The sequence below is a fragment of the Lissotriton vulgaris genome, chromosome 1_2 (assembly GCF_964263255.1).
Source record: "Lissotriton vulgaris chromosome 1_2, aLisVul1.2, whole genome shotgun sequence".
NCBI classification, from domain to species: domain Eukaryota; kingdom Metazoa; phylum Chordata; class Amphibia; order Caudata; family Salamandridae; genus Lissotriton; species Lissotriton vulgaris.
Window position 1 is genome coordinate 189097737 of NC_141686.1, and position 22193 is coordinate 189119929.

The 22193-nt window shown below is 41.8% G+C and overlaps 1 protein-coding gene across 1 annotated transcript in view; it reads right to left on the reverse strand.

The window, feature by feature from the left end:
• Nucleotides 1-366: 366 nt before the first annotated feature.
• The window catches only part of LOC147734877 (alpha-N-acetylgalactosamine-specific lectin-like), a 28504-nt gene continuing 6677 nt past the window's right edge, over nt 367-22193 (reverse strand). The window contains exons 2-4 of the mRNA XM_086953088.1: nt 14332-14446; nt 10746-10821; nt 367-568 (exon numbers count right to left, since the gene is read on the reverse strand). Coding sequence (XP_086809214.1) covers nt 541-568; nt 10746-10821; nt 14332-14446 — 219 coding nt within the window. The 3' untranslated portion in view covers nt 367-540. The remainder of the gene's footprint in view (nt 569-10745; nt 10822-14331; nt 14447-22193) is intronic.

The following is a 22193-nucleotide window of genomic DNA, read 5'->3' on the forward strand; positions in this document are numbered from 1 at the left end:
TCTGTAGCGGACTATACCGGACATTAAAGTCCTGTTGCCTTGTTAAAGCCCTCGATTAGGGTCTTTAATGCTGGAGTAGACCTTTAATGCACGGGTGTAGCCTGCTACAGTGAGCAATAAGGCTTTAGCCAGACCAGTAAAGAGTCAATGACACAGACTGCATGAGTAATGTAGTGGAGGGTACCAGGGAATGAGTAAGTAGAGTTGATTATTAGGGTAGGTGGAACAAGCAGGAAATGTGGTAGAGATATTATAACTAGTGGAAGTGAGGTGTCTAATGGTAGATAAAGAAGGCAGCAAGCATGATTTTTAATATTTTTTTAATCTATTAAAATTCCAGAGAGAATATATATATTGACTATGATTACTCTGACTAAAGATGCACACATCATTTAGAAGCCTTTGGTGAATCGAAAAGGTAAATTTCTGAACACAGCAGACATTTCATTTACAGTTGCTTGCATATTACAATAACAGATGTATTTCGAAGAGAATCTTGAGTGACTGTTACTTCTTTTTTTGATGTGGCCCATGGACATATCAGTAGTACCCTCCATTTCCGCATAGGCTATAACAAAAAAGAACAGAGAAAGATGGTTGAATAATGTAGAAAGACGAACATGGGACCATATTTTTCAAGGTGTGGTAAAAATAAGACCTGTTACCCTCAACTAACATGACTCAGTTTAAAATGTACCTCATTTAAATAACTAATATTATTAAGATTATTATATATTCTTACCTTTTTGCAAAATGATTTAAATGCATCGTGTCCCAAAGGTCAATATGAACAATAGACTACGTTCAGTAAATCATCTGAACCCTGTGAGATCCTTCTGTACGAACATCTGCAGAAGCAACAATTTAGAAGCTAGGGAACAGCAACCAAAAGGAAATGTATTGCTCAACCTTCAGTCTGTTGCTTCCAATAAAAAGCCAAAACCCTGCATTGTACAATATGGCTGATAGGGTATACAACGTTTAGCACGCATTTTTTACCACGCACTACCATTACAACGCAGGCATTACCACGCATACCATTACAACGCATTATCTGGGGGGCGCTCTAGGATAGGGAATACGTTTAATTTTCTATCCAACACCTTCCCTAGTGTCGACGGGGACTGGAGTTGAAATATAAAATTATACTTACCACTATCCAGCACCTCAAAGCGCTATGCGTTGTGACGGTATTCGTTGTAAATACCGCGTTGTAAAGGTATGCGTGGTAATAGTATGCGTGCTAACGTCATACATCCGGCTGATAGGGATGAAATAAGGAGATAACGTTTATGAGATGCCCCCTGTATCTTTTTGAAGTGAATAACATTTCTGGCAAACTGGCTTTAGTGAATAGAGAATCCTCATCTATTTGCATATTTAAACTGTGATTATGAACTAGTGAGAGTTATTATACTTTGAGAAATTGGCTTCATGATTGTGTAAAACTCTACCATGCTTATATATGAAAAGTGAGCAAATTAGTCATCTCTTCAACTGTTATCTATAGTCAGAATGGGGTCTCGCCCCTCCCTGCTTTGTCAGATATAAAAAAAGCTGCAAAGAAGTTGTGATACTCCACTCAAGTGATAGAGGCATCTTCTGAATTAATTTTCTTCTACGTTTAAATCTTGCTATTTGAACATCCCCAAAGTATATTATAAAGTGGAACAAACCTCTAATCCAAACGAGCACAGAATTAGAGAGAAAAGATGAAATATGCAGACATGTGTTACATGCATTGTAATTAACCTTAGCGCAGGGTGGTTCATTTACTTGCAATGTTGAAATACTCACCATAGGCAGATGATTAGGGGCCAAACTAATAATAAGTCCATATGGACTGTTAAATATATTGAGGCTACTCTCAAAGTTAGTTTAGATTTTTTATTTTAATATTTCTTTAATCCTGCAAGAAATTTCATAGGTGGCTCTGGAGGTGGAACCTTAAGAAATGAAATTATACAGGTGAGGCGTAACGAGGAGAAACATGGAGGTCTCTTTTGTAGCTGCTGACGGAGCTTACCTTGCCTCGCCAGACCAGTCCTTGGGGACTGCTACTGTGCCCTTGCTGCCACGCACCTCCCGCAACCAAGCCAGTGCAGACATGGGTGCCAGGGACTACAATTCCCAGCGTCCCACTGTCAGTCCTGTCAGAGGCCGGAAGAGGCTGGGCTGGGCCACCCCTCCAACATCGACATATGAACTTTACGTAAGCTTGTGTTACTGGACTTGGGTAGAAGGGGGTGCTTATGTCTGTTCAAGGGATTGTGTTTGATTACTAAATTGATCACTTCCATTCCTAATTGTTTAGAATCTATTCCTCCTGGGCATTAGTAAGGTCACGCATAAAGGGAGGGGGCGGGAGTGGTAGGGACCTTTGATGCCTTTCTTACTCGGGCTGAATCCGTGTTAATACACGAGATACAGCTAACCGAACGGAGTCTTTCATTGGACCCTTTATGTTTATCAGCAGGGCAAATCCCTGTACTAGAGCCAACTGCTACCCCAATCCCATGTCCCCAACCATCATCAGTGACAGTAGGTAGCCCACAGCTAGGCTCCCCTAATTTACCCCTTGTGGATAGCTTATCCTCTTAACCTTCAGTTACACCTACCAATATGCTTACTAGGCAGCAAAAATCAACACTTGCCCCACGAAGAAATGCTCAAGTAAAGAAAAGGAATAGCGTGCAGTGTCTCCAAAACCAGCCTTCAGGTCTCAAAGCAGGCTAAGAACAAGAGCATGGAATTAAGGAGGGAAGGGATCCTAGCTCCAGCCGCCGAGGCTGACAACATCAAGGCGGGTGCAGCTAGTGTAGATCCTACCACCCCTCCCCCCCGGGGTTCCAACAATTAAACTCCACTGAGGCTCAATCTTTCTTAAAAGGATGGAAGCTAAGTTGTTAGCCCTGATTTATCCCCTTCTGTCCAGATTAGCTGCAATACACCAGAGATTAACCAAAATAGAGCAGCATATAACTAAAGCTCCACCCCCTCACTCTGGGAGCAGCCAGCCCGAAGTTATAGGTGCCAGTCAGGCAGACACTACAACACGTCGCGGCTTGACCCCTCCCTTCCATACCGAGCCCCCCGAAACCCCCTGCATTACTTATACGACCGCATAACGGTCCATTGACATGAAAGGAAGGGCCAAAGGACTACAGGGTCAAGGTGGATATATGTTGACAAATGTTTTTCTCCATCTTCCACCCTATACTATAGTACCGGCCAACATCCCGAGACTTCAAGCCCGAGAAGAGGAATATTGGTCCTCACTTAAGAATAAGGCCCCTCACTTCTTGAATTCCAGGACTGGTCTTGGGAACCATCTTTTCTTAGAGTTCAAGATGGTTAGAAGGGTCGCTTGGGTTGGTCAATCTGAAAAAGGCCTGGTCGGGGACTGTGTAGTCTTGAGCTTCGGTTCTGACCATGGTCCGGTGTATCTTAGAACAGGCAGCCTCTTTTAAGGTATGTAAAGAGGCTATTAATGTCCTTCCACTGGGTCACTTCTACCAATTGAGCACAAACTTCAGAGGGGTAACACAGAGGATACCTGCGCATTCTCTAGGCCCCTATAATTGTGCAGTCCCGACCTCCAACAGATATGAGGCACTTAGTTTGCTGGAGGAAAACGATTGACTGGGTCCCAAATTTGACTCCCCTACTCCTGTGGATCCGGCCACCAGGGACACGGAAGACCATGTGTTTAAATTGCATATTTGGAGCCAAGGGGGTCCTCCTTCAGCAATAAACAATGTCTCAGAGGGTCTAAATACTCGGGAAGACAGATTTGGGGAAGATGATAGCTCTACTGAGACACACCCAAATTAAGTGAGCCTACTGGCGGGTGTAACTGATCCCTGTGTAGTGTCCTGTGACAATTGGTTACACCCATGCATTAAATCCAGCACTAGGTTTTAAAAATTTGCTGTGGTTTCCTCGAATATTGCTGGGCTAAAGAATAAATTACTATCACTAGACTGGCTATCCTTTATTGAAACCAATGAAGTTCTGGTATTTCAAGAAACATGGTCAGTGGAACCCGAGTTTAGACAATGCTTCTTACATTTTTTTTAATGCTGCTAGTGCTGGTCAAAGGGGGAGACCGATGGGGGGACTAACTATTTGGGTGAGACAGAATGATAGGTACAAAGTCCAGCAGCTGAATACCATTAGTAACAATATTTTATTAATCAAAAATAAAATTCCTGATGTTGAGGACCTCTTACTTTTAATGTCTATGCCAGAGGGATTCCTGGAGGGAAAGCCTCTGGCATTGTTTCCCTTCTTGATTCCAATCTCAATCAGTATAAAGGAGGGGGAAACATCCTAGTTGCTGGGGATTTCAAGTGTTCTTTTGAACCACTAACACCAACAATGTAGACCTTGGCCTTGAGCAGGACCTTCAATGGGATATTCCACAACTAACATTAACCTCCATTAAAAAATGGACAGAAGCTGCTTTTCAGCTAAAAGTATTATGTCTGGAGCATGGGTTACGGGCTGTAAATGGATGGGCAAAATCTGATAAGCAGGGCTCTCCTACTTACAGCAACAGGTTGCGAAGTAGTCATCTAGACTACATACTCAATAAGGAACATTGGTCCTTCCTCTCCTTCCCCCTCTGCAACTCTGGGCAATAGCTTGCTTAATCTCCACAACGGCACCAACAGCGCTAGGATGCCTGGCTTCACCTTGGGGGTGCCCAGGAGTGGGCACTTTACAGGGAACGGCCAGGAAGGGTTCAACAGCAGTATGTATACAGCGCCTTGAGAGCCCTTCAAGGGTGATTCGTGCGCTATATAAGCACTAAATTTACTTTTTTTTTACATGGTTGTTGTGGAAAGGATGGAATCTTTTCTTCATAATGAGTGGCTTGAGCTTGTTTAATTGCAGCTTTATATTTTCCAATGGCTATCCTATATTCCTGCTTCTTAGCTACAGAGAAATCTTTCCTCCATATCCTCTATAGACGTTTGCATTTTTGTTTTAGCGCCCGCAGCTCAGGAGAGGAGATTACTTTTTATTTAATATTCTTTATTTAATAATGTAAATTGTGCATTTAATGTTTTTTATGTCAATTTTATGGGCAGGTTGTGGGATTATAGGGGTAAAGGGTGATAAGTAATTTAATTTTAATTAACTAATAATTTGTTGTTAATTGTAATTTTATATTCATAAATTATTTGATAATTAATGATGTTAATTTTGAAATTAATTTTGTAGGTGTGGGTTGTGGGGCTTAGAGGGGTAAAGGGTAGGTGGAAGTAAATAAAGTTTAATTTTTTATTAATTAGAGGCCAATTCATAGGTGTAAGGCCTCCAGATGGTGGCCGAGGGAGCACTTATGTTGCACCCCTGTTGAGCCATGTACCCGGTGGCAAGCAACATGAGGTGCCTGCCAAAGAGTGCGGGGATGAAGTACACCTCAGTTCTTTCCAATGACAGCATGCATTCCGATCAGAATGCATGCCCCCATTGTAAAGAATAGGTGTGGTTGCATCCTAATTTCAGGTTTGGTACCTCCAACAGGAAGTTGGTCGGTTCAAGTTCCAGATCGATGTACGGATAGACGTAGGTCCGTCCGACATTGAAATCGGCCCCTAAGTCATCCTGGGCTCCTCACCCTCCGCCTGGGACGACTCCTGGTGGCCTCCCGCCCTGGGCACCGCACCCAAACCGACAGACCATGCACGAAACCTGGGCGTCATCCTGGACTCCTCCCTCTCCATGACCAGGCAGGTCAACAACGTCTCCTCGGCGTGCTTCAACATCCTACGCATGCTAAGGAAGATCTTCTGGTGGATCCCCACCGAGACCAGAAAGACCGTCACCCAGGCCCTCGTCACCAGCCAACTGGACTACGGCAACGCCCTCTACGCCGGTACCACCGCCAAGCTCCAGAAGAGACTCCAGCGGATCCAGAACGCCTCAGCCAGACTCATCCTCGACATCCCACGAACCAGTCACATCTCCGAACATCTGAGAGACCTTCACTGGCTCCCCGTCAACAAAAGAATCACCTTCCGCCTCCTCACCCACGCACACAAAGCCCTACACGACCAAGGCCCGAGCTACCTCAACAGCCGAGTCAACTTCTACGCTCCCAAACGCCACCTCCGATCAGCCAACCACGCCCTCGCCGCCGTCCCCCGCATCCGAAGAGCGACTACAGGAGGAAGGTCCTTCTCCTACCTGGCCGCCAAGACCTGGAACTCCCTCCCGACTGACCTGCGCCTGACCCAAGACCACCTCTCCTTCAGGAAGAAGCTGAAGACCTGGCTGTTCGAGCAGTAGCGCCCCCCCCCCAGCGCCTTGAGACCCTACGGGTATGTAGCGCGCTTTATAAGTGTCAATGATTGATTGATTGATTGATTGATTGATTGAAATACTTTTCATTATTTAATTGGCAATTAATAAATGTAATAGTGTCATTTAAAAAAAAAGATTTTAGCTGTGGGTTGTGGGTTTTGTAGGGTTATGGGGTGGAAGTAACTACATTTTAAGTAATCAATAATTATTTTTTTAAATTAATAATAAATATTGATTCGATAATTATGTTAATTAAAAGAATTATCTGTTAAATTGTATGAGTGTGTTGTGTGTGTTGTGGGGGTGTATTGTTTAATGTACATCAATTACTGAAAGCACATGAATTATAATTAATTCATAATTATTATTTAATTAATGATAATTAGTCTGTTGATACATATTTATATTAATAGTGTAAAAACGCTTTTTTAAAGTTACGTTTTAGGTGCAGGTTGTGAGTGATTGGGGGTTATAAGGTGGGAAGTAACTAAATGTATATAATAAATATTTGTGGAGTAACAAATAATTTCAAAATGAAAATAATTATTGGTATGAAAATTATTTATGTATTTTATTAATTATAATATTTGAAGGTATTTATGATATGTATTTAACATTGTAATATGTTTTTATTTTAAAAAATTGTATTAATAAATATATTTGTATTTTTAGCAACATATTTATATTTTTTTCATTTACTTTGTTTTTAAAATAATATTACTTGTTCAAGATATTTTGCTTGATAGTTGTTGGATTTTATACTTGTTTGCCTACTGTTGTACTGACTGGAATGGGAATAGTAAATGTTTCCCCTGACTGGCTGAAATGAGTATATTAATATTACCTATTCACAATCAAACACTTTCACTACTGTTGTAATTACTGGAGAGGGAGTGTTCAATAATAACATGGCAGCAGCAAGAAATGTAAGCAGACAAATGACAGCTTTGACAAGCACATGCCAAAATGTTGCCTGGTTCCTATTCCGAATAGCATATAGGAAATCCCCCTATATTGAAGATGTCTTGGCATCAAGACATCTAAATTGTTTACATTTCCGCCCTTTGCTGGCTGCTGCTTCACAGCCTCAAGTGCGCATGAGTCAACAAACGCACAGGCTGAGTGCACGCAAGTCCCCAGGAATCTTGTCAAGGACTGGGGCCGTGTCAGCTTTGAGCTCCTGAATAACTTGCCATATCAACTTGGCGAGGGTGAATGACACTGTGACATTAGTCAGCTCTTGTGGTAGCCCGGGAGAGTCATCTGCTTGGATATTTAAATCAGAAGACAACATAACTCGGTTGGCCACATCCAGGTCGACATATTTAGTATTGTCTGTACTATAGAGGGATTGAAAATGGGTAACCCAGTGCTTAGGTAAGGTTTTAGTTTCAGGTCTAATCATAGTGGTTTTCTGTCACGACTAAGCACATGCCAAAATGTTGCCTGGTTCTTATTCCGAATAGCATATAGGATATCCCCCTATATTGAAGATGTCTTGGCATCTTTAAGGGGCCCTTTATATCTACCCTTTCTGCCTGGATTTGGATTGAGGGCCACTTTTAATACTTTCGAACTGAAGGGTTTATGCTTCTCTACACTCTTTATTAAACCAATAATGCTTGTGGGATTATGTCTCAATGTTGTTTTGGTAAAGCAGGTGTTCCTCAGTATCTCAAGTCAATCATAATGGAATTTCAAAACATCAAGAATCTGGTCCCCTTTTGATCTAACCAGGTGGGGCCTCAGCACAAGAGCCAAAGTGTTATAGAAATACGAAAGTGGCAGAAGATGGGTTGATTTTGGTTGGGGTAGGACCCTGTTAGCCTAGGATAGCAACCTACCCACTTGTTGGGGACTCCAGAAATTCTCTGCAACACAGTCCCCCTTAAACATTTTTGTGTGGCCCCACCCGCCCATTCCCTCGAACAGTTAAGATAAAATTAACAGGTCAATCAGGGCGTACTGGAAAAATTAAGCTTGTTATTCAGACAATGAGCAATCTTATTTCTCATTTCAGTGGTTGTCTCACCAGTCCTCAAAGGTAACACAGGAACATTAGCAAAAACGACCACATAGGGACATGAAGCAGGCGGGAGATGTAATGTAGAGGGCCTGTCGCTAAAAGGTATTCCACCAGGCACCGACCCCCAATTGCTGTTCACTGCCAAAGTGTATCGTCCCTTCTCTTGCCATCCTTGGTGACCTAAAGTCGATCACTGGGACTAGGCCTTCTGATTGGGGAAGGGTGGTCACCCAGACCAGAGGTAGAAAGAGTGCTAATACTACTGGAAACTGCGTTAGTGGAATGGAGCGTAGCATTTTCAGACTTTCGCTGCTCTGAAGTGGCACCCACTCCTATCCCTTTGATGTAAAAATCTTTTGAGTCCACAAGGCGCCTCAAGTTTAGCCCAATAGAAGGCAGTTGGGAGATAACCAGTTCCAGTTTACCTTTCAAAATAGCCTAAAATGTAATCTTCAGTGAGGTACTTAAATCCCCCACATCATTCAAACCATGTTTGGATGGAATCCAAGCACTAAGTCATAGTCTGTCTGGCTTGGTTTCCCTGTAGCGTCAGCGGACCTCCTCCTATCTTTTATCGCTGGACTGGAGCTTGGAAATCCACCAGGTGCCCGTATTAGCAGGATTGTGTTTGAGGGGAGTTCGGAGGACAAGCAGGGCCTCACAGGGCTAGACTGGTCAGCTGACTCTGACAACTCGCTCCTGGTCAGTAGCTTAAGATTCTTTCTGCACAGTAGGGGACCATCCCCCGACAGAGAAAATATGAGCTCATACAGCTTTATCTTTTTTAGAGACTACCACTACCGCCCAGGCCAGAAAATCATTGATTGTAGAGACTTGGGTAAGCACCAGGGAAGGTAACAGTTTGGCTGGGGCAGCCTTTCTTATCCCCTTGAATCAAGCAATAACTTGTGGAGTAGCAAAATGTTCCCAAATGTTAGCTTAGTGAATCTAGAACAGCAAATTACCTGCCTTTCCCCGGAGCTCGGAAACAAACCAAGGGGTTGGCCTAGCCCGCCTCTTCAAGTCGATAACTGGCAGAAGATGAGCTTGCCATTGGTCTGGGTGAGGCCCACGCTGCAGGAAGTAATCTGGGCTTTTGAAGCAGTACTGACTCCTTTTCCTGCCACACACTAGTGCCTTCTGGTGCGCCGGAATCTGCGGCGGGTAGCCTCCTTAGTGCTGCATAGGCATTGCGTGCCCTGCGGTTAATCGTCAATGCTTATCAAGTGCTGCAGGTTACTCCCCCTCTCAAACACAAGCACCTTCTGGTGGGCTGGTATCTGGATCAGAGAGTCCCTTTAGTGCTGCATAGGTGCCCTCTAATTCAAAGACCTATATCTGACTCTTGGGAGCTCTTCTACAGCCTAAGGTACTGCAGTCGGCATTATTAAAACTCTAACTGCAGCCTTTCAAAAAAGAGAGGACATGTGAATGCCACATTTGGAGGAGGATCTTTGTGCACTTTCTGTTTATTTAGATTGCATGACTTTGGTGGGTGCAGAATATGAAAACAGTAATTATTAGGGCTAAGTGTGCAACATGAAAAAAATATTCCAAAGCCCATATGTCTAGCTTGTATTTTCAGTTACAAGCCAAACCTACTGACCTTGTCAAGTCTTGTCAGTGCTTGTTTTTAAGTAAGACATATTGCCATTGCCAATGGGTGTTTTTTTTAAAAATATTTTTAAGCACTAATCCTTATTGCATCACTTTATGTCTTGGATGTACTGCAAAGTGTATTTTTCCAAAAAGTTCATTGTTGTTGATATCTAATCAAAAAAATAAAATAGGACAAACAAAAAGGGTAAAACTGAGACCTATGGCAAGACAAAAACTTGGAGTTTGGTGGATGGAATACTCTGTCACAAATATGACAGATATCCTGTCTTCAGTAATAGAGGTGCATTATATCCTAAGGCACTGTAATACGGCTGATAGGACATCCACTATGATTGTAATGGAGTATCTAAGCCACACAACTCTAAATCAGGCATTATCATTTGAAGATGAAGTATAAGAACATCTGCGGCAGGCTCACTCAAACTGTTGGTGGTGTAGAAATGGCTTCCTCCTACACCATCAGTTGATGGATCTGCACTATTTACATCACCACAAACTGATGTAACAAGCTTATCAGCGGTGCTCCTAATGATTACAGAATCTAAACCTCTCTGGCAAAGGGTATACTCTAACCTATTTAAACCTCACATGATATCAAATAATAATCCCTAAAGGAAACATTAATCACAATAGATGATTTGTGTAATTTGAACTGTGCCATAAAAACACGATAAATAAAGAGATTACTATTGAAATGTAAAATGTTTCAATGTAATGAAAATCCTAATCATTATAAGATTGTGCATTTTTTTCCAGAAAATTTTAGAAATTAGGAAAGCCTTACCGATTGCCCAGATAATATTTGCAGACAAAAGGATATACATAAGGAGTCAGAGGGTAATCATTCCAGGTCACATGTCCTATTGGAAAGGAAAAATATATGTTATTGAAATTGCAACCAAAAGCATTAAAAGGTCTGCATGGATACTTGCATTCGTTTGCAGAATTATTCTGAACATGCTATATATTTTTGTGTAAACAAATGTACTATTTTTTTAATGGCTCACCAAAGACCCCTCCAACTTCTGCAACGCCGTAACCAATGTAGCCAGCTGGATAAGAGACACTGCCTTAAACTCCACTTCGTCAAGACAGAAGTACTGATATTCAGAAACAACACCTCCATCTGGGACTACAGCTGATGGCCAGCAGAACTCGGACCAACACACACCAACCAACCAGGCTCACAATCTAGGCATCATCCTTGATGGCAAATTGACCATGAAATGACGAGTCAACGCAGTCGCCTACTCATGCTTCCACATATTTCCCATGCTCTACAGAATCTTCAGATGGATCTCAGTCAACACACGAGAGAACATCACTCAAGCCCTTATCACCTTGAGTACTGCAATGCTCTCTATGCCGACATCTCCATCCAGCTCCTCACAAGACCCCAGACAATACAAAATGCCACAGACAGACTTAAACTGGACCTCTCCAAATGGATGCACATCACCCCCCACCTCAGAAGCCACCACTGGCTCCCCTTTCAGAAGAGATGCCAGTTCAAGATCCTCACAGGCACTTGCCTACAAGGTTTTAAATGATCCAGGACAGTCTTATATCAACTATCGACTGAACTTTTATATACCTGGAAGGCACCTGAAATCCCCCTCACTTGCCCGTGCATACACATCCCACATCGCCAGAGCTAAAGCAGAGACCTCTCCTTCTCCTACATTGCTGCCCAGACCTGGAACAACCTGCCCTCTGAACAGCAGAAAGAAACTCAAGACCTGGCTTTTTTACTGAGACATCAGACCCGCAGTGCCCAAATACACCAACAGTTCTGCGCTATACAAATGCTAATTGATTGATTGATGATTTCATGTAGTTAGTTGAGTGGACCGAAAAGCCAGCCTTTATTAGTGCCTTAAGACAAATGAAATGTGCGTGAGTGAAGAGCTATGCAGAGATCAGGGGCACTTTTGCCAAATTGTACTAAGAGAATTCGAGGAGAAGGTCATGCAGGGGGCGGCATCAAGACTGTTGCACTAGGCGCCACCAACACTAAAGCTCGCCCTAGGTGTGGCGATGAATTTAACCTAGTGTTAGTTGATGGAGCGAGCTGAAGAAACAACATTTTGTATACCCCTTGGGAAGACATTTCCTCATAACTGTAACCTTTATTAATTGTGTGGTTTGGTATACTAATCAATGTAGTATAGAATGCACACATAGATACACGTGGGAATATTAATCTGCTTGCATGGAAAACTATAACTGACTAATTTAGTAATGCTGTCATGGTGTTTACTATTGCAAATCTTTAATTTAATCAAAAGCTGCATAAATGTGTTTCTGTTTATGTATGTCGTGGCAAAAATATGGAGATAGGTGAGTATATCCTGGATATGTGTTGCTTATTTGCTAGGTAACAACTAACAGGGAAAAACTTAGTATGGGAGAGGTAAACAGAAGGGTTATATTTCAATAATTAACATTTATTTGTGTTTGTTTTCAATTACTGTGACAGTGAAAGATACTGCGCATGTGTGGCTAGAGCCGAGTCTGAATGTGAGCTGCCTGTGCCTGAGCGAGAGCGGCTCAAGGACAGCTTGCCCTGAAAGTCCAGATGACTGCCAACAAAATGGGAACATCTGAATTTCAAAACGTGGGAAAGGAATCTCATATAACAAGTTGAGGATGTGACTAGGCTGGACATTCTTTAAACAATTAACTCTTTAATTTCAGCTGATGCTACAGAAAATTAATATTAGAATGATAAGGTGATGCTCATCCACCCTCAAATTGTCCAATCAGGACTTGAGTTTGTACTGACAGTTACTTTTGTTGATAGATCAAGTTAGTGAAATAGGGTATAAAAAGCTGTGATTTTTCTTAAGAAAAAACTCTCTTTTCGATTTCCTCCTGAGATGCTGTCGGAATGCTGATTTTCCTGAGATGTAAGACTTTGAATACATTTTCTATTTTCTTTGAATGAGAAATTAGTTTTAGATGAGGTTGTTAGTTGGGGAGCTAGGAAAAAATGAACTTTGGGAACGATTTGTCTTTTGCTAATACTTATGTCCTGAAACCTAAATACTAATGACTATTTCTGAATCCTTGAAATAAATGAATATAACTGTTTGAGATAAAACCTTTACCCTTTTAAGGTTATTTTTTTAATAAAGAAATAAATAAAGTGAATAAACTGTTAGACGTGCTAAACTTTGCTTTCAATAAAAATTAGATAAATGGAGAATTAAGCATGGACCATAATGGTGGTGTGTCTGAATAAAATGTCTCATTAATAAAAACCATGGTAAAGTTCCTTTAAACTACAGGTGTATATTGTATAAATCTTTAGTTTTCATTTAGACACTCCGGTATGATCTCGCAGCTCTCCTTTGAATCACACCGATCCATGAAGTAGGATGAAAAGTGTTTGTGACCAACTGGCAGTGTTATGGGCCCCACTGATGAGTAATGTATGATTTGGTACTTCAGGAAAAGGTGATATGGTTTTAGAAAACATTTCGGGAGTAGCGCTGCATCAGATGAACAGGCCTTGCAGCAGTGAAAAACATGTCCTCCTTTATAAATTCAATGCACCTTGCCTTATGAGCCTTCAGCATCTACCTTAGGGGTGCCTTATAAGTATTAAAAAGAGAAGGTTTAGGCCTAGCAAAAGGTTTATTTTGCTAGGTTGATATGCCAGTTTCATAACTTCACAACAGGCTGCAGTATTAGGGTGCTTTGTTAATGGCTGGCACAATACGTACTGCGGTCCACTAGTAGTATTTAGTTTACAGGCCCTGGTACATGTAGTACCATATACAAGTAAATTAAATGTACCAATTAGGTATCTGCCAATTGGACTAAGTTTTAAGTGGCACTGGTTAGGAGTGTTAAAGTGTACGGAGTTCTGAAAACCCTAAAAAAGGGGCTCAGCAAAGGAAGGCAGTGAAGGCAAAACCTTTGGAGTGAGCCTTGAAAGACGGCCAGGTCCAAGATAGCTAAATAAATACTTGATGTGATTATTTGTAGGCTGGTGTAAATGTTCTGATTTGAAGTTGACCACTATACTGATTAGGTATTTTGATGTCATGCAAGCAATATTGCAAATTAAATCAGATCAGCATGCTATCATGAATCATTTGTTGTCTCTATTAATATTTCACTTAAAAAAACTTCTTGGATCATAAAACTTGATTTTTGAGAAGGCTATGGCAATAGATGAACTCAATTTACAGTTTTAAATTTCTTCATAAAAATCAGCCTGATGTCCCTTTATCTAACCCAAATTGTATTTAAACTTATAACACTAAATGGTTAGTTGATTTAATTATCTTTTAGAGCATTCAAATCTTAAATCCAGGCCTTGTCTACTTCTGAATTTGAAAATATAATAGGAACCTTCTTACCATCCTCTGTGTACCAGGAGCCGATGAAGTCTTCGTTGCCAAGATTGTCAGGTTGGCCTTTGCCAAATGGCAGCATTGTAATTTTAGATCCATCGGAATTCATATACTGTCCCTCCTTCATGGAACAAAAAAACTCACAGTGGTAAATCAAATTATTGTAGCTAAAGACGTATAATAGTGAACTGCACAAGTTAACACTAGCTTGTTTGTAAGGTATTCAAGTAAACTCAACAAGTTGAGTAAGTACCTTAGACAGTGAAGTTTCAAATATACATATAAGCCTGTTTATGCCATAAATAAGTTTAATATGTTTAATTGCATTGTGTTTCATGATAAGCCTAGTTCTTAAGTTCACTATCTGCGTTAACAAAGCCTCTGGGCAAAGACCAAGGGCCTCATTTATTAGAAGTGATGCATCGCTGCGTGAAAGCACATGACTTACCTGTTTCTTCACTGGGAGGTGGATTGTCAGGCTAAGTCCACCATGGCGTTAATGCTTAAATATCGCTGGATTTCCAGAGGTATTCACACATTTAGCTGCTATCGCTGGATATTTTATGGCATTAGAGATAAACGTTGCTAATAGCATGGTATCTCCGCGATAATATCTGGCGATAAAAAAAAAACACACTAAGCGTGTTTTGCGATAATTATCGCAAGTTGTTGCTAATATCACCCTACGTGCCAGAGAGATGGTGCTTGGTATGGAAAGGAGTCCTGCTGAGTTGAGCTCTGACAGAAATCTACCAGAATATTGAGATGTAAAAATGTGCATGCCAAACTGTCCACTCCAGAATATCGTAAAGGTCAGTAGAGGATAACTATACTTAACAATATATATATGTACCTTGACAACATATACTTACTTTACCTTCACAATAATCTGTTAGTCAACACTTTGGCATGTCTGTCCTCAGTATGCTGACATGCCAGCTTAGAACCTAGGTCGGGTTCCTGAAAACTACTCCTCGATTTTGGAGAGGTTCATGTTGAGGTTCATGATGAGGTTCATGATGAGGTTCATGATGCCTGAACCAGTTGCAGAGAAGAGCGGTTCTGCCCCACAGAATAAAGGCTGGGACAGTGGAAAGTTTGTGGCTGACTTATACCAATTTAACTTATGCAATTCCAGAGGCTCTCTGTTAGGAATTATGAATACAACTATGAAAACTTTGTCGAGTTTAATATAAAGGAAGGATAGTGTATGTTTGAATTATTATGTGAGAGACCAGCACTTCTACAAGCTTTTTTTATGTTAAAGCCGATTGGTCTGGCTGCGGGTTTTTCAAACTGAGAGAACAAGAAATAAAAAATCCTCACGAAGAGCACGGATTATGGAACACTCTTTTCCATGTAGGTTCCCTGTGGACAATAACCTGCTGATATTGGTGTGATTACAAAGATTTCTCCATGGTATTTCTGAGCCAAGGCCTTTTTGAGGGCCTGATTGCACATTGCTTGACCTGCTGGATTTGTCCACAACGTTACCCACAGTAATTTTTCGGCATAATGTAAAACCGAGTATCTCACTATACAGCTTTTTGGGCAGAAACTCCTGTTACCTGCCAAATAGGTATTAAGAAGGCACTCATATTAGGAACAACAGGGAAATGGGCTACTGTCCTGATTTCTGGGCTACTCACTAAACGGAATGTCATTAAGAGTCTGCTGCCTGGATAGCCAGAGCATTCAGCCACGCAATGTCACACGTCTCAGGTGGACTTGATTCCACATCACAGTCAGAGAACTACAGGTGAATCATTTGGAATCGCTAATCTCTGCACTCCCTGACATTTTCGCAGTACATAAGATTACATCAGAAAGACATGCATCTTTCTCACATAATGATTCTGCTGCATTCGGGAATGATGAAATAAGCAGACACAGAAGGCACAGAAAGAGGCAGGTTGCACAGAAACGCTACTGATATAGTATGTTTGCATACGTGTGTGTGTGTGTGTGTCTGTGTGGGTGAGGTAGTAGGCTTGCAGAGCTTGTTTTCTAAATATTTGTTTTGTGTGTACTTTATTTAGATAATCAAGTCCATTAAAGTGCCGACAAAATTATTTTAAAAGATGTACAGAATTGACACATTAAAATGGAGCGGAATTCCGACCGCAGGCAAGGGGTTAACTGCATTCAGCAGCATCTCCAGAATAAAAGGATCGGTGCTAGTGGACCCGAGACTTTACTTTGGTGCAATATTATATTAGGGGCTAGATGTACGAGTCGCAAAATTCAATGAACAATAGTGTCTCAGACACTGTTTGCGATTCCCAATGGGAATATTAATGAGACTGACGCAATTTGCCACCACATTGGGAATGGCGAGCACTTCTAGGGATGCTGTCCTGCTGGGCTCAGCAGGCGACCATGACTGGGACTGCATTTTCAATAAAGCAGTTTCTTTTGGAATGCAGCCTGTTTTCCTTAAAGTAAAACAGGATGCATTTAAAAAAGAAAAGTTAAACTTTTCAGTTTCATTTTTTGAGGGCAGGCAGTGGTCCCCGGGACCCCTGCCTTATCTTAAAAAATATTTGCACACCCATTCACAAAGGGAAGCGGTCCCCTGGGGACTCCTTTATGTTTGTGAATGGTTTCCCACCTACTTGTAGTAGGTGGTAAACTGCGAGTTTTTTGCGACCGCTAGTGCGGTCACAAAACACTAATACATGGCATTTGCACTCGTAAAAGGAAGGGACGCACTTGGCATGCCCCTTCCTAATAGCTATCCGCTAACCATATTTGGCGACTCGCTAATGGGTTAGCTACTTGCAAAATAGGGTTAGTGCATTGGCCAGACCTTTTTTGTGGTTGCAAATGGGCAGAATACCCCTTTGCGACTGCAATAAACAGTTTTACATCCGACCCAAAGTGCTGTGCTCTAAAAATGTAAAATGCTTATTCTAATACAGGCCTAACAATAAAGAGTATGTGTTTCGCCATTTATTAAGTAATTTGATGTTAAAAATATTCTGCGATCACAACAATCCTACGGGACTATGAAATTTCAAAACTATCACCGGGACCAAAGACCTCTACTGGCCGCTGTGTTCAGGTTATTCAATATATTTTGACCTTTAAAAATTCTACCAGCATGATTAAACTTTGAGAACTGATGATATAAACCAGCAAGAACAGGCCACAGAACAATGTCACTCTAAACCTTGCCTACTCTGGGAACAGAAATTAAGCGCATTGATTGGAGTGAACAGTTGCTGGACATTGTGGGGCATATTATCAAGAAAGGGCGTTACATTATCGCCGCTTTTATCTTCACGAAACTGCCGATAAAGCGACGATAATGGGCTTGATAATATGCTCTATAAATTCCAATCGAAGCCCATGTTAGATGTCAAGACATTTAACATGGTCTTCGATAGGAATTCAATAGAGCATATTATCAAGCCCATTATCGCCGCTTTATCGGCAGTTTCCTGCCGATAAAAGCGGCGATAAATTAACACTGTGTTTCTGCTGGCGGCGCCGCAGGACAAGTTGTCACTTTAAAATAATTATTCAGTGATATTTTGGAACAAGTCATGATGAAGATGACAACCTTCCACTAAAGGCCTGACCGCTTTGTTCACACATGGTCCTTGTTCTACAAGTAGCAACATCACTAAGGAGGACAGATAACTGGAGAAGTGATTAGTGCGGAAAAGTTCCTTCATGCTTTGTCCTCTCTACTCAAGTTTTTAAATGGTTGGCTATTACTTCCAGATGGGCTTCATACAGGAGAAATTCATCAACTGTCACAATCAATAGTAGCCCTTCATTGATCAGAGGATGTCAAATAAACCTTCTTCATTCATTGGTTAAATAAGGGCGGATGCAAAGAAGGTGTGACAGGTTCTCCTAGGTCGTGCCGCATAAACAATCAAGAGATGGTTGGAGTGGACAGGGTTGCAGAAAATCTAATGATTAAAACCATCCCATGTATAGCTGGCAAAACCTGGTTTTGGAAGAGGCAGAGAATGGTTGAGTGATGTACATTTGAATCCCACTTTGGTCATAGTGGTTGATTACCAGGTGAGAATTCTTTCTTCTCATGAAACTCTGATGATCCCTCATGAAGGAATCCATGTGAACATTCTCATTTAGAACTGCCCCAAACTGCTGGTGTGACAGGTGTAGATTCCACAGAGTGGCAGCGCCTTTCAGTTCCAGGGCTTTGGTGAGGCAATTGACCAAAGATTAAGGGTCTGAGGCCAATTTAAGGACATTACTTCCAGCCAGATTAAATTCTTTGGAGTTCCAGTTTTGGCTGCTCGTGTTCAGTGCATGTACTTCAGGAGGCTAGCTTTCTGGAAAAAGTGTTGATCATTCGGTTTTAATTCCATCCTGATTTGAGCTGGTTAGGTGTTGTGGAGCTGATTAACAAGGATATAAAGATAATGCTCTGTGCTTTGTTCAAGTAGGCACCTAATCCTCCTCGAAATGCTTCTGAGCCGCATGACAATGTAGAAATAAGTTTGACGTTAATTATCTTCATCATGGGTTCCAGAGTGGGCTGTTTTGTGGTTTTAAATATTATTTGGAAAGCAAATTGCAAAGATGCAGTTCATGGCCTCAGTGAGTTGAGATATTTAGGTGACCTCTTTTATCATTCAGCCAGCACCCAAGATATGTAAATCTGTTTGATTTGGCCAAGTGATGATTATTCAGAAACCAGGCACCTAGGGCCCGATTCACAGAATGAATTTAAGACTCAATCCTAAACTTACTACTATTTTGGTATTCACAGAATGCACTTACTACTTTTGGCATTCACAGAATGAACTTACTACTTTTGGTATTCACAGAAGTTAGGACTTTGTCCTAAGTCTGTCTTAAGTCCATCTTAAGTCTGTCTTAAGACAAAATCCTAACTTCTGTGAATACCAAAAGTAGTAAGTTCATTCTGTGAATGCCAAAATTAGTAAGTGCATTCTGTGAATAACAAAATAGTAGCAAGTTTAGGATTGAGTCTTAAGTTCATTCTGTGAATCGGGCCCCTACCTTTTTCCTTTTTCTGCCAAATATTATGATGTTTGTTTTTTAGAAGTTTGTCATCACATTTAAAGTACTGTTCTTGTGTAGTGTGTTGATCGATCTTTGTAGCCACATCGCCATTTCACGTAAAAGGACTACATGTTCTGCATAGAGGAGTGTAGTTATTGGCTTATTCGCTAGTTTTGGTGCATGACTGACAATGGAGTCCAGTGCTGGTACCAGGTCACACACATGCAGATTCAAGAGTGCGAAGGCTGGTATGCACCCTTGTTTGATGCTGGGTTCATTTTTTATTGTAATTGAGATTGAAGTAGTATTCCCTAGTTTTACTCTGGCCCACATATCAGAGTACAAAAATTGAGCGTCACTTAAAAGTGGTGCTGGTATTGGCCAGGCTCTGAATTTGGGCCAAAGCAACTGGCAGTTTCTGTGATCAAGGGCCATGCTTTAATCTATAAAATAGTATTAAAGAAGCTTGCCTTTCCTTATTTGTTTTACAACAAGCATCATGATGGCTACTAGGTTATCAGATGCGCCAAGTAAGCTCCAATGCCGGTTTGGTTGAAGGGTATCCGATTCCTAGAATTTGCCCACGCGTCATGATCTTTCAAGAGGAGCGAGGCAAAATATTTGGCATCGACATCCAGAAGGATAGGCCTTTTTTTAGGTTGAACTTAGCGGAGCGAGCATGCGCTGCTCTAAGAGATGAACTTTAGAAATTGGTCACCGCTTTTCCACACACTCGTGCATGTGGCGAGATCCACCTTGAGGGACCGAGCAGCGGCGAGTGCAGGGTCCATCTGTATGTAATCTGGGACACGTGTGTGTTTGTTTACATTAGCCTGCTCGCGGTCGCATTTTCGGCTTGACATCCTGGCGATTTCACTTTTGTTTGCGGCTGCGCGGCCCCGCGGCCACGCTTGCTTTATTAGTTGGTATCCACTGCTCCTCGCAACACAATTCACATGGGCATTCTATAGGACATGCAAACTGTCCCTAATGTAAGCCAGATAGCCGCTTCAAAAAAGCTACTTTTCATCATGCTACATTCTGTATCATTAGCCTTTGTTTCCCATCCACACGAGACGCAGCTTTTAGGGAGTGCAGAATTGCGCATAGAAGGACATTATGCCACTCGAATGCGGTGACATGCTTTCCTTTGCCACCTTCTACTACCGTCTCTAAACCTTTCCATGTGTCCGAGTGTACGCAGGTGGCATGTTGCTGGTGTACAGACTTTATGCTTTGGAATAAGCACACTGCACCCCAAATGAGGCCTCCTTTGACCACAGGCCATCAGGCATCCTTCAAAGGACTGTTGCTTCGTGTGTGCTCCTTTGCGTCATTCCTCTGAGATATCAATGTCCTTCCTTCCGGTTTCCTGGGTAACTCTGATAAAGCATACATTCCGAAGCAGAGCCTTTATCAGTGGGGCATAAAATAATGAGAAAATGATGGATTGTGAGGATAGTAAGCGGGCAGCATCTCATAATTGTGTCCTGCATTAGGTTTTCATTTGTCAGCGTTTTGGTTGATCTGAGCAGTTCATAGCAACATCGCAAACTGAACGTGTTATTTGTGCTCCTCCCATCTGTCATTTTGAAAGGACAGCATTCCTTCATCCCTCGTCATACATATTTAATTTTCCTCTATCATTCTTGTCAGACGTATCCCTGCTGTCTCGCGCGGGATCTCAGCTCCAGTTGAGTTTTCATCATGCCCCAGCCGCTTCCTGCTGGTTTATACACCCCTGTAGCACTTTTATTCCTGCCACGTCTCTCCACCCTCGCGAGAAATGACTGTGGCCTCTGGCTCCTGAAGTGCACTCAGTACATACTGTTATCATGCCGTTGGGTTTCTGTGCAGTCACAATGGCGGGCTTGTTTCATGGATGGTACCTGCTCCGTAAAGATGGCTTTGTTGGACCAGAAGCAAGTCCCAAAGATAGAAGCAGCCATAGGTGGAGTGGGCCTTCCCATGGCTGCTTTATATGGTCAGATCTGCTTGTACAGTCATAATAAAAGACATCGTGCTGACGGGATCAATGCGCAGCATTGTTATTAATGTGGTTCTTCACTCAATTGAGAATGAATAAACTCATGCAAATCTGACTTCTAACCTGGTGTTTTTCTCTTGCTCACCTGTTCAATGATTGCTAACAGTTCCTTAACAGTAGATGTGTATCCCTCCATACCAAAAGAATATGCCGCTCACATTCTGCTTAATAACAGTAGTATATTTCACCTGCCTCTCATCAAATATAGTGACAATCGTTGCAGTGCCCAATGACATAGTTGTAATCAGTAACAATAACTCAAACTTTAGGCAAGTTCTGCAACTCCTGGTTTTAGATCTACCATATATACCCTCCACACCGTGCTTAATTTGTCTTTGTTTTCACTTACAAGACTATGATATTCTTCATCTCCCGGTGACCCACAGGTTTATCCTCGTGGTTCTCTAAATTGCCTCTACATCTCATTTGACTATGAACTCTCAACCCTCCTACGCACTCGAGGTCCTTTGAAGCAAGTCCCCCAACATAGCTTACACACATGGGCAAAGCTAATAGCTCTGGTTAAACACTTAGATGATCCCAAAGGCGAGATCTATTGGCTATGCCAATGCTTGTTTATAGATGGGATGCAAAACGGGGATGGATTTGATAACCATACATGTTATAAAGAGATTTTCCTGTGATGTGGAACAAAACTCTGCATCCTATTTCTAGACTGACGCTGGAATACCGTTGGGGGCCAGGAGCTTCGTCCGCTCTGCTTTTATGGATCAGTTTACATAAGAAATGTCTGATCCTGTACGCAGGCGGTGGATGATGATCCAAAACTCTTTTGGGCTTTTGGTATGAC